Here is a 13,809-nt window from a genome sequence, read left to right on the forward strand (position 1 = left end):
ATGATCTTTGAACGTTCCTGCGCTCCCTTTGTACAAGGAATTATATTTTGTGTTTTTTGTTTCATCAGTGCTTTTTATGTTATTCTCTATGGATAATAAAGAGCCCTTCCCTGCAATCCCGCCTCTCGCTTCCTCCGTCACAGAATGTGCAGCCACCTGGAAGCGAGGCGAGTAGCCCTGACTGGGCGCACCTGCTGGCTGTACAGATGGTGTCACTGGACCAGCAAAGGCAGGAAATTGGAGAGATCCGCTCTCTAGTTCAGAATCTCGGGGTATGTGTGGAGCATCTAACCTTGAATCCTGAGAACCAAAACCCATTTCTGGCTGCCCTGTTGGTTCCAGAGGGGGTAAGGGGTTTGCTAGCAGAGGTATACGGAGGAGCTCTGGAGGGCTGCAAAGTGTTAGTGAACTTTTTTTGGTTACCAACCCCATCTGCGTGACCATGCCAAGGTCTCTTTTGTGATCTCTAGTCTTACCGGGAAAGCCTGTACCTGGTGAACCGCACTGGTTGAAAGCCATGTTTTCTCATCCCCGGCAAGGGAGATTATGTGGACAAGCATTACTACGCCTGAGACAGGGGGCCAGATCAGTGGTTGATTACGCCATGGAATATCAAACCCTTGCGGCGGGATCGAAATGGAACGAAACGGCATTGGTGGATGTCTTCCTATGCGGTCTAAGGAAATTGCTGCAGGCAGAAGATAGCCTGCAAACAGGAGGTGGCTACGCTAAATGAGGCAGCGCATTTAGTGATCACGTATGATCGCCTACTGTAAGAAAGACATCATCACCTGGAGCAGAGGATACCCCATCGAGAGGGTACGCTGTTGAGAGGACTGGCAGATACACCAGAGGAACCCATGTAATTGGGTGTGGCTGGGGTCCGCCGTAACCCTAGAGAGTGGAGAAAGAATGACTGTCCCGTGAGTTACTCCCCCACCAGATCCATGTGTAAAATCCTGGTTAAAGTGTTTCACCAGGGCCGTATCCAACCATGGACTGGGCGTTTGTGAGGAGACTGGGGATAAGACTGATTCCTTTGCCTGCCCCTAAGAGTTCAAGCGCTGGATGGAGGACTGGTGGGATCGGGTTACGTGTCACACCTTGTGTAGTACTAAAAATGACTGAGGAACACATTGAGCAAATTGCTTTTTATCTTCTTTAGTGCCTATAACCTAATAAGGATTAGGAAGGGTGAAGAGTGGAAGACCGCACAACCTCCGGGCATTATGAGTACTTAGTTCTGCCATATGGTCTCACCACAGCTCCCTCAATATTTCAGGCCTACATTCAAGAGGTCCTAAGGGAGTTTCTGAATAGATCCTTTGTTGCCTATATCAACGATATCTTGATCTATTCCTCTTCCTGGACCCAACATATGCGTGTTGAAGGGTTGTCCTTCCTGTCCAATTGCGGAGCCACCTGTACTGCAAGCTTGAGACTGCAAGTTCCACCGCAAAGAGGTGAGTTTCCTAGGGTACATTATTTGTGAGGGCAGCATGTGCATGCAACCCGGTAAGGTAGAGGCAGTGAAGGATTGACCAAACCTGCAGGTGGGAACTACATTTCCTAGAATTTGCACATTTTTCACACCAAAGCCATCACAGGAGCAGTCTTCCCATCACTGGAAGACATTTACCACACCAGGGTATTCAGGAGAGCACACATACACAGACACAACTCTCTTCAGACTCCTACCATCAGTGAGATGGTACAGGAGTGTGAAATAATCAACTAGACTCAATAACAGATTTTATGCACAGACTGAACAACCATCACTGACACAAGAACTTTCTGTCTAACAATGTAATACACTCCAACACATGCAAACACATACGCACAGACATGTATGCTTTTTGTTGCTGCACTGCATTTGCACACTATGCACTATACAAAGAACATTTAAAAGTCTCACTGCTCTTAGTCTATCACTACATTTCAATGAGCACTTTACATTTATTACACTCCACACTCCAATGTCTTTTATTGTACGTGCTTAAAACAACCTACCTCATATGTACATACATCCCAGCTTATACGTACATAATATACATCTTCTCAAATGATCCTTTATTTTATTTCCTTTCCCTTTTTCTCATATTTATATATTTTGTATTTTTACAATATATTAGCTGGAATGCAAGGGAATGCAGAATAAGAATTTTATGGTCCAATGTAACTGACTGACTGCTAGGCATTTGACAAAAAACACAATAACTATGTTGGGCCATCAACACACTGTCATTGCCAGACTTAGACCAACATGAAGACTTTAGTGTAATCCATTAAAACAAACAAACAAATAAATAATGATGCAATTACAAATTGATTATGAAAGATAATATTTTTAAATTAGGGCTATAACACAGAAGCTTGGCACAGGATTATCAAAACTCTTGAAAAGCAAACAGTTACAGGCAATTACAGGTCAACTAGGGACAACAACCACAGAAGACAGGGTAATTACCAAAGCTTTGAAGGAATGCCCCCCAGCCTCCAGAGTGCAGGAACAGTCAACTTTTACAGAATTAGGGTTAGAATGCCAGATATAAATAACTCGGAACCAGAAAGGCTATATCATAAATGTTAAAATGAACAGACATAAATTTCCAGAGTGTGGTTTTATGGAATATGTAGCGCATGACTGTGGAAGTGATGCAAATTGATTACAAAAGAGATTCTCAACTGTGATAGTTAGGCAATTATCTTAACTAATCATGTAAATTACTGCAAGGTGGCCATGTTACAGTGACAAAAACCTTCTTCTTTATAACAACAGAATGTCTATGAAATGACAAAAAAAAAAGCAGGAAATTCATAAAGGAAAAAGGTTTGGTAAAGGCAGTCTTCAGTATATGTGTTTAAAGAAAATGAGACTGCAGTCAGATTTCCCTGAAAACAAACAAGTTTAAAAAATAGCTTCAAAGGCAAACCCTGTCAAATGAAGGGGCTGGTGATTTCAATAGGTAATAGACCAAATAGAATTTTTCAGTGAACGACAGGCAGAACCGACTTTAAATAACTTTTACAACACTAGGAGCGGGAAGGGTGTTTTGGACAGTGGATTTGTTCAAGTTGATTGGGCTACACATCACAGAGAAAACCATTGTTAGCTCTTACCCTGCCAGCTGGCGACGGTTACTGAATGAGCATGTCGGATTTGGTACCATGTGGGAGACAAAATTATCATTGAGGATTTCAGAACTGTAGGGTTGTAGTCTGGAAACCTACCCTGAGCTGAGTATCAGAAACACAAATAAAACACTAAATTTAATGAATCTTCAACAATTAAGATTTAACAATCAAGTGGGTGAGAATATAGAAAACAGATCTGGATTTAGAAAAGGTTTTTAAGGATGTTTTTAATGAGCAGAGGTGTAGTAGTCACAAGAGTTCTTGTTAGTGTATTCAAATCAAACAGGTAGAAATGTTAGCAGCATTTAGGCTATTTCTGTTCAAAATATAAATTAAAAATTGCATTTTCATGCACAGATTAATGACTGTCACCTAATGCCAGATGAGCCCATACCTGATTTCTAATTTCTTGCTCCTCACCAACCCGACCTGTTCCCTGTGTAACCCTGCTCAGCAATCTCCTTAGTTTTGACGTAACCTTGTTGAGTGTAATTCTAAGCATCCTACTGTGCCCATTGACCTTTGATTGTTTTTTGTTTGTTTGTTTGTTTGTTTTTGGATCTCGCCTTGGATCTCAAATATCAGGAGAGGCAGTGTTTTTCTGCCTCTCCTGATATTTGACCACTGCCTGTTTTAGACTACATTCTTTGGATTGTGTTGTACTTTAACCTTTTCAGCCTACTGATTACCATTAAACTGGATCCTAACCCTCTCACTGAGCAGTCACATTCATTCCCATTTAAACCAAACCTGCTTGTTCACAATGAGTGACATCAAAAAAAATTCTCCACTATGACGCTTAGGCAATTAAAAATGTATTCACATTTATAAATGTATTCACATTTCCATTTTTAAGTTAAGCTAATGAAGCTCCATTTAACCTCCAGCTTTTTCTCTCTACTCTGAAATGTAACCGCAACACAACCACAGTTAATACAAATACAGAACAAAATAGAAGTCACTGGTATAAACATGATACCAACAGATCCAAAAAACCCTTCAGTGCTACATGATGGTGGTGGATATTTCAGGTTGATATTTCATTGGAACTGCAGTTGATGATAAGGGCATATGGGTAGTAGGTAGCATATTTTGGTATGTAATTGATAAGGTTGTCATGATTTCACAAACTACCATGTTTGAAAAGACTAAAATCATTCATTTGCTCATGCAAAGCAGTACAAGCTGAAATTCTATAACATACTAAACATACATCAATCAATTATATAGAAGAGCCACATAGATACAACAACTTATTGAAATAAAAATAAATTCAATGTAGGGTCACATTCACTTGGTGATTCATTATCATAAAAAAGCATACGTATACTCCACATTATTGTATAAACCAGCTGTTATTTACATAGTTAAGATTAGTTTGGATACAGTGTTTCGGTATTTTCATACATAAAACCTTAAGGTGCAGAATCAGTGCTTTTTATTGACTAACTGAAATAGTTTTTTTAAAAGACAGGAACAAATTAGACAAAGACAAAGGAAAAGGTATATTTAGAAGAATCACTCAATGTTGAGCAAGGTCCTGTTGATCTGATGTGTAAAGATAATTCAGAGTGTCTCATTACTACAACCTTAGTTCTTCATGTTTAATGTTTGAACAAAACCAGACATTATTTTGCTTTAAATGAATGTGCTGGTTTAACCTGTTCCTGGTTACCATGCACACTTCAGACTATGAGTTTAAAAATCAGTCAAGCTTTCACAAAGAAATACACAAAATATACAATAATAATAAAAAATATATACACACATTACAAAAATTATCTAAACTTTCACATAATTAAACAGCATAGCATGAATACTCACAAGTCCATTAAAATGTTTTAGTAATTACACAGATATTTAACTATATTCTATGATTCTGTCTATCAGTTAAGTTAAAATTTTAGATAAGCCTGATTTTACTAATACCTTTTACTCATCATGACAATTTGTGATGAGACACTAACTATGTTTCCATCCAAGTGTTTTTTTGTGGCAAATGTATGCAGAGAGAACCATTTTTCTTAAACTGCATAGGTGGGCTGTGAAGGAAACAACAACAATCTTCAGTGTCAAACAAACACTTCTATATATTATTTTTAAAATGATTACACATGCTCTCAATTTTTGCACTTCCATATTTAAATTTATCTCTGGGGTCTATTCTATTCTATTTTATTAACATATAGTTTTCTGTATTTAATAATACATTTTATTTCAATTACTATAGTATTACAACAGGTTTTGTTTAATTTAGACCTCCACAGGTTAATTTAGCATGTGGTTGGATATCATGATTAATGTCATTAAGAATAAAACCTTCTCAAAAATCTCAAATAAATAAATTAATTAAAAATGTGAGAAACATGAATCAATTATTGTCACTGGATGCCACTGGATGGTCTTTGTTAATGTATATTTCCCAGAGCAACTGGACAACCAAGAAAGGTGCTGATACATTTATTTTCATGTTGTTGTTATGTTTTCTTCGAGGCAGGAAAAGAAAATACATTAAAATTAATTTCTGTAGTGAACAGCTATATTTTCTGACATTTTTGTTTTGTGCTCCATTTTGGATTTGATATGATCAAATGACTACTGATTATAGGTTTTTTTTGCAGTGTTTTAGAATTCGTTGTTTCAACATGTTCAAATAAAAAGTAGTATACCCCTTGATTGGCTATCTGTAGGAGATGTACTACAATTGATCTTTTTTCCACATTTTAGTTTAACCTCTCAATCCAGTCTTACTGTTTAGTTGTTAATCTTAATATATTAGGTTAATATTAGTAAATTAGCATATTAGATTAATCTTATTATATTAGACCTACCCCTGTTTGTGTAGAAGCAATCAGTGAATCTATGTTATCAAACCATTACACCTGAGAAGGTCTGTAACATGGTTAGCTAACTGTGCTGAGAAAACTGTGCTAAGCATGGTTTGTAAATGTCCGTTGCCGAATTGTGTTTATGTGGATTAAGTGATCGGAATAGTTCTTGTCCATCCTCAGATATGTTCTTGTGGTAAAGTGATTGGAATATTCCTTGTGCATACTGAGAACTGTTTGGGTCTACCATGGAAAAGAAAAAGTCGTCTTTCCACACCCAGGTTATTACTGTTAAAAAAACTTTTTTTTTCTAGATCTATACACATTCACACCTTTTTTAACAGAGATTCCAAATATAAATACTACAACTTCTCATAATTACTAATGTTCTAAGGTACTATTCACATACTATAATACAGCATATGGAAATGACTGTAAAATCATTATAATCTTTTAATTGATATATGTCGTAGTATTTCTATAGTCTGCAAAATCATAGCAGCTCAGTAATATGTTATTAAACAGTTATTGTATAATACATTCTTATCTGTTTAATTCAACATTATACTGCTGCTGCAATACTGGCAGAAAATAATTATTCTCGAGAGAGCTGAAAGAGAGACAGAAAAGAGGTTTAACAAACCGATACATTTCTGCTGCTTTCAAAGCTGTGCGTAATTGGCTTGTCTAGTGAAGTCTGGTGACTGTGGTGTATTACTGTATCCTAGATTATTTTGGGAGAAGTGGGATCAGATACAGAATATGTTAGGGAATGTAATAGCAAATGTGGTGTGATGAGTCAATAGAAAATCATTGCATGGACTAGATCAAATTGTGTCTTGTTTTTGATACATGGGATGTAGGCTATTAGTCTAGCATGTTTAGAACATGTTTTAAATAACAGTGACATATTGAGATTCTTACAATAAAATGACACAAAAATACAAATATAAATAAGCAGCAAAAATTATATAATAGTGTACAGATGGAAGATAATAATAATTTTAAAGAATATGCCAATGTGATGCTTGCAACCTTGAGTACATTTGAAATGCATCATGACGCATTTCACCTGTCAGGTTGCACAAAAATTATACTTCATATAATAAGATACCTGAACCTAGTTGCATTAAACTTTAAATGGGTAAAGCAAGTGCAACAGTTCATTTGATAGCTTCAAGTATGCCACTTGGTAAAGTAGCACCAACCAACATTAAATGGGCTTTACATATACCTTGCAAGAGAAAATTTGTATTACTAAGTAGTTGTTTTGACCCTTAAGCTGTGTGGCGTTTGTTGGTATATTTTGGTATATTTTAGAATGTCCTCCACCTGCTTAACTACTGTGGAAGAGTTTCTCTTAAAAGAGTTTCAGTGGGGAGGAAAACACTGTCAAATCTGTGTACTCTGCCCGATCTGACTATACGCAGAACATCACAGTTGCATGCATTACATTTTACAACATTTTGTGAGAGGAGAAAAATAACCCCAGATTAGATATAACAGAAAAGGTCCTCAGTGCCTCCAACAATTCTAATGAAAGGTATCTTAATGTTATCTAACTTAGCTGCTTGATAGTAAAGTAGGATAACTTTACTGAATCTAACATTTCTTAGTACAGACTGTTTACTAATCATATAGCCTCTTTGTTGAAGAGAAGCTGATAGGCTAGTTTGTGAAAGAAGAAAACTTATGAAGCCTATGTAGGTCCAGTGTCTGATACAAATTCCTTAGGGATCAATAAAGTGATAATAGAGGGATAGAGGGATTGTTAAAAAAAAAATCTGTAGCCTATCTAGGCTAACGCATGGTCATTATTTCTCATTCAGCAATGTGGAGGGGGAAGTCAATCATAGACGTGGCCATCCAAGAAGAACATGCTTTTTTGAAAGTTTCCTCACTACTAGGTCTACACTGGAATTACGTGAGAAAAAAAAAATACTGTGAGGATGAAAGACCAAATAATGAAATCAGTACAAGAATCTATCCTGAGTTGAGTCCTATTTCCCTTCAACATATGGTTTATAGATTGAAAAGTCAGTTAGTGCACCCACCATGAATAGACTTCATATATTCTGCTTTTTCCTCCTGATAAAAGGGTATAATGCATCCATAGATTCATCTAGCAGTTATATTTAAAATATGTATGTTACCATTTTGTTAACATTTTCATTTGATGCCAATGGAGGTCAATGGAAAGACAATCATTTTTAAATTTTTAAATGGAAAATGTTTAACATTTCCTAGAGGTCAGTCCATTACACAGTACATGTAATATATCCCAAAATTCTGCAGATTTGGTCAGCACTGCATATCAAATGGGGCCGGTTCACAGATCTTATAGCCACAGGTGATGCCAAACAGGCTATGCCAAGGCGACTACACCAAACAGACAATACCACACAAGAAGCAAGTTGATAGGGCTTCCAGGCTGTTTTGTCACTATGCTAACTTTAACATTGAACAAAGCTCCTTACATTTACATGTTCAGCATTTGGCAGACGATTTATCTGTTGTGCAGTTTTGTTCAGATTACATTTTATGTAGATATATACAGGGTGTTTCTGAGTCCAGTGTGCATATATACACATTATCTAAAGATTTTTAATCAGATTTAATATATTTGGATTGATGAAAATCTCTGTCTCTAAATGTAGCCAGTAGTACCATTTTAGAATGGATTCCTCAATCTTGTTAGATTTCAAATGATTAATTTTTCTGATGGGTGATTAAGCCAGTTGGACTTATGTTGTCTTGCAATGAAATTAGAAAAATATTTTTGTATCTGTGTTAAATGTAGTATGTGCAGTAGTTTGTAACATTTTTTTTCATGAACTGAAAGCAATTTTTAGCCTGTGTGGGGCCAGACTAAGGAAACATATAGAAATATTTTTGACTATGTTCTGATACTGACTCTATTAGGTGTTTCACAAAACACCAACATGAAATCTAGTTCAAACTGATTATATTTGTTGCAAACTGTGTCTCGGTTTGCTGTGCTGCCACATTTTTCAGTTTTGATGTTTTGTCGGATTTCACCTGCCCTGACAGAAAATCTTGCTTTTCTTTATGTAGTGATTCATAATGCTGGCACAGGTTGTATTTATAGTGATTCATAATGCTGGCACGGGTTGTATTTATAGTGATTCATAATGCTGGCATGGGTTGTATTCTTTAAACACAATTGCTGGCCTCTCTCCACTAACCCTCTGCTTGCACTGCATAATTAAAAGATAATATGGCAGGAAAATTGCATACTGTGGCCAATTTTATTTTATTTTTCTCCACTAGATGTATTGCTTTTAGATGTGGAATGGGCCAGACAGCAAGCGTTGATGTTGCTGTTAAAAGGTGCTGGGTCAGAAGAAAGGAGCTTAGTTTGAGGAACTCTGTGCTAACCTGTCTAGTTTTTGGTTGGTTACATCTCTTCCATATGGAGCTCAGTTATTGGTGTCATAGCCTATAGCTTCATGACTATGCAATATAAGATTGTTATTCACTATAATCAATTAGTCTCATGTATTATATCTGACATAATAGGTAAGTGTAATGCCACAAAGTTAGTCAGGGAGCAGTCTTTATACTACATATAAAAATAAGAATAAATAATAGAATAAAAAGAGAAATACTGCACTTTATATTTCCTTGCTTTCACACAATGCTGCAATTACAGTATTTGCCTAAAATCAAGTTTTCTCTTTCACTCCATCCTGCACTGTGACTGCAAATTAGTATTCCTTATTGTCAATATAATGAAGGATAGTTTTAATGTGATAAAAAATGTAACTGCATATATTAGAAAATTGCTTTATGATTTCCAAATCTGGAAGGTCTCATCATTTGGCCATGGAAAAATATCTAGAATGTTAGCGGTAGAACACTTCTATGAAAAAACATTTTATTAAACTACTTTAATTTAATAGCATAATAAACCTGGGGTGCATTTCCCAATGAGAATTAATCTTAGCGATTCATAAACAACTTTAAGAATGATGTTAATTTATGAAAACAACTTTTGTGAGTGTTTCCCCAAAACCTTCTTAATCTCCTAAACTACGAATTAATTTTAAGTGTTTGTTGACTGTGCCTATGCACCTCTGCTGGTAAAGCACCATCAGTCAGAAACCAAACCACTGATTTATATCCATGTTGTCATTAAAAACTATTGTGAAAACAATTATTATAAAGACGAATAAGTATTTAAATTCATAATAGGGGAAAAACATAAACATTACATTGGCAATTCATAATAAACCTATCAATAGGAACTAGTATGTCAAACCAGCAATGCAAATTGTTGCCAATACTTGCTACTACTACTACTACTACAGAAAAAAAGCATTCATTTACTTGATTTAAATGTGTACATCAACAAATAATCTGTATTTCATTCAAGTTAAACTCTTGCATGAAAGCTTGATTTGAGACACATAATAAAATAGAAAATGGATTAAAAAATCCATGTCTCTACAGAATACGCCACAGAAATATAACCAATGTCTGGCTGCTCCTCTTATTTCCCACATATTAGTTTCACTGTTCTAATTCTCTTATTATACAAAACGCAATGTCTAGCCAACTAAAGAAAATCTTCAAAGGAAAGTGGGAAACTTTAAAACTGCCTGTAAAGCACCGTTTCTCAGCTCACTTCCCAGGACGGATCACTAGTTTGAAAATCACCACCATAAAGAATGAAATTCCCTAGGTGCCAGGATATAAAAACAAAAGTATACAGTTGAACCTAGAGAAAAGGCTGGCCAAAGTATCTCAAATGAAGAGGGAAAATGATATTTTCAGTGGGTTGAAGTAGCGCTATGCATGGACCTGTAAAATGAAACTCATTCACTCACTGTTTTTCCTCTCAGAGCAGACAGAAAGGCGCACATAATGTCACGTGATGTTATGCAAACTAATTGGTTATTTGTAAATGTGTTTTTGTGAAATAAAAGATTAAATTTGGCATTAATTATACAGCTTTTTATTTGTTGTCACAACAAAGCCATCCTTGAATCAGTTCGTAAGTTCTCCATTCCAGAGTGTTAATAGGCTTTGTAATTTGTAGATTAAAGAGGGAAAAAATGAAATTAAATAATTAAATCCTAACTGCTTTAGTATACAAATAAAAATAGATATAAATTGACTGTCCAAATTCTTTTGGAGGACGCATTATATTTAATTGGAGGGCACTTAATATTTAATTGATTTAGGCATCCAGTTACAAAGGGCTCTATATACTTATTTAATCGGACATTTTGCATGTCTAAGTTCTATTTTTTTTTCCCTTTTCATACAACATATGCTAGATGGTTTGGAGGTCAGTGGGGGAAAGGATTAAATTTGTTTTTAATTCTAAATCTGACAACAGATGGTGAAGGATGTTTGGGACTGTTCCAAGGCACTTCACAGTTGTTTTAGGGATACTGACAAGATAGGTATAGCATTGCTTACTGGTAAATTTCTGGTAGTTAGGATGTTGCAGTTTGACATTTAATTAAAGTGTTAGGCCACTGTTAGTGTTGGGGTAATATTGTAAAAGTATTAAGATTTTAATTAATCCCAAATAGTTCATCAGACAGGCCATATAGATGAACTGGGCAATCAGTACTCTCCTGATAACGCTGCAGCATGAAAAATGCTGCAGAAAAAGCACATGTAGCCCTCATCCTCTCATGCTGGTAGGTATCATGTAGTAAGGGAATGCTGAGACAACAGGTTGGAATTGACATTGGGGATAAAATTGGGGTCAAACAAACAAACAAAAAAAAAAACAGTCCCCTATGACGCCTTATGAAGTCTTACTGATTCCAAAGGTAGATAAGGGTATTGTGGGAGTTGAAGTCCTGAGTTGAAGTCTTGCAGGTACACTCATAAACTCACACTTAATGCTAGATCTTTGTGTAATACAGCCTAGCAGGAAGAGAACGTATGCATGACTGGCTCAGGTCTGTCGCAGGCAGATAGGAGGTGCTGATAGACTGATGGTTAGGGTTTGCTGTAGACACTACTCTTCTGATCTCTGATTCAGCTGCCTCTCATACAGACTGAGCACATGATGCACAAACTGGTACTGCTCCGCTGTCTGAATCATGCCTCCCCTATACACACAAGAAGATTATTTATTACTGTTCATGCATATATTGAATTATTAACATACTATCTATAGGTTATATGCCGCACACTGTGCATATATTTATACCGGTCCAAACGCAGCTGACAGGTGGTTCTCAAGATGTCCACCACTCCTTCACATCTCAGCTGCTCACACAGAATAGTAGTGGCAATGAAGCACCCAGTGCGGCCAATTCCTGCACTGAGAGGAGTCATACAGTCAACACAAATACTTTACTTTGAGAAAGCAGAGACAAAAAGGCTGAAGGATGTCAATGTATCTTAGGTAAGATATCATTTCATAATTTTTCAGTACATTGCTATATCATACCACATTGTGGTATGGACTTACAGTAAAATATATAAAATATGTTTGTTATTGTACCTGCAGTGGACAATGACTGGTCCACTGTGGGCTAGAGCCTGTTTCCTAGCTTCTTCTACTTCTTGGACCAGTTGTAAAAGTGGGGGAGCTTTGTCTGGAGTTTTCTGATCAGGCCATGATGTGTACCAGTAGTGCCTGAGACAGCGCACCTCACCCTCATACTACACACACACACACACACACACACACACACACACACCTTGCTTTTAAACACTTTCAGCATTTGAGGTCTTACATATGTCACATAGGTGTGTGTGTGTGCGTGTGTATATATATATATATATATATATATATATATATATATATATATATATATATATATATATATATATATATATATATATTTAGATTTCCCCCCCCTAAGGTTAGTGATATATCTAACCCTAACACTCTCACTCACACACTCACTCACACAGACAAACACACATAATGGATTTTTTTTTGTTGTTGAATTTTTCTATATAACACATCATAATGAAAAATATAGGCTTTTTGAAAACACTGATCAGCAAGTCAGAAAGAATTACCTTCACAGTGAAGATTCTTAGGCTGTAGTCATCTGCCTGGATGAACTGTTTAACAGTGATTTCAATGCCTTCGCAGGTTACACTATCTTCTGGCCAGTATTCTGTACATTTCTAACACACACACACACACACACACACACACACACACACACACACACACACACACACACACAAGCATATACATACATATTGACATGATTGGTTGCACTCTCATCTAGATACACATTTACATACAGTGGTGTAAATGCATCCTTGAAAAACTTATTTTTCTTATTTTCTTCTTCAAATTTTTGTTTGAACACAAAACATAATTTAAACATATTTGCCATAAATGGATGTTAAGTGACATGCTTGACCAGATAGTTTATTGCCTATACTAACAGTACTGAAGATCAGTCCACCGTACTAATACACATTTTACTGCAGTTTTTTAACAATTTGTAAACAGTGTTTCAATACAGTTCACGTTTTCATGTCTTTATACATCTTACTGCCCAAACATGCATGAATGCTTTGTGAATCATAATGCAATGACTTAAGCAACATGAACACTTGATGGCAGCAAGAGGTTTTCATAGGCTGGGAGGGGCATGTTTCCTGTGTGAATGTGGCTCTAGACCATCTTTCATTTAATTTCATAACGACAATATAATGAAACTTGGTAGTTGATATGATTTTATCACTATTAGTAACTCTCTGGTGAAATATTCTCTTTTTCTCTCTTCTGTTCTGAAAGAGACTCTTAGAAAACAACAGTAACTGCACCGCCTTCTTCCAGTAAAAACCTTTTTTTTGTTGAGTTCTCATTAGTAAACTGCAGCAGGTT

General features: G+C 36.2%; 1 protein-coding gene across 3 annotated transcripts in view; it reads right to left on the reverse strand.

The window, feature by feature from the left end:
* Positions 1-2,329: 2,329 nt before the first annotated feature.
* Positions 2,330-13,809, reverse strand: part of ptpn5 (protein tyrosine phosphatase non-receptor type 5) — an 88,220-nt gene continuing 76,740 nt past the window's right edge. For 2 of the 3 annotated variants that reach the window (XM_027010494.3, XM_027010495.3), the window contains exons 10-13: positions 12,984-13,094; positions 12,457-12,617; positions 12,160-12,273; positions 2,330-12,058 (exon numbers count right to left, since the gene is read on the reverse strand). In XM_027010494.3, the coding sequence (XP_026866295.3) occupies positions 11,965-12,058; positions 12,160-12,273; positions 12,457-12,617; positions 12,984-13,094 (480 nt within the window). In that variant the 3' untranslated portion in view covers positions 2,330-11,964. The remainder of the gene's footprint in view (positions 12,059-12,159; positions 12,274-12,456; positions 12,618-12,983; positions 13,095-13,809) is intronic. The other variant, XR_003410665.3, reaches the window with a different exon arrangement.

Source organism: Electrophorus electricus, chromosome 23 (assembly GCF_041902795.1).
Source record: "Electrophorus electricus isolate QZ-2024a chromosome 23, ASM4190279v1, whole genome shotgun sequence".
Taxonomy (NCBI): Eukaryota; Metazoa; Chordata; class Actinopteri; order Gymnotiformes; family Gymnotidae; genus Electrophorus; species Electrophorus electricus.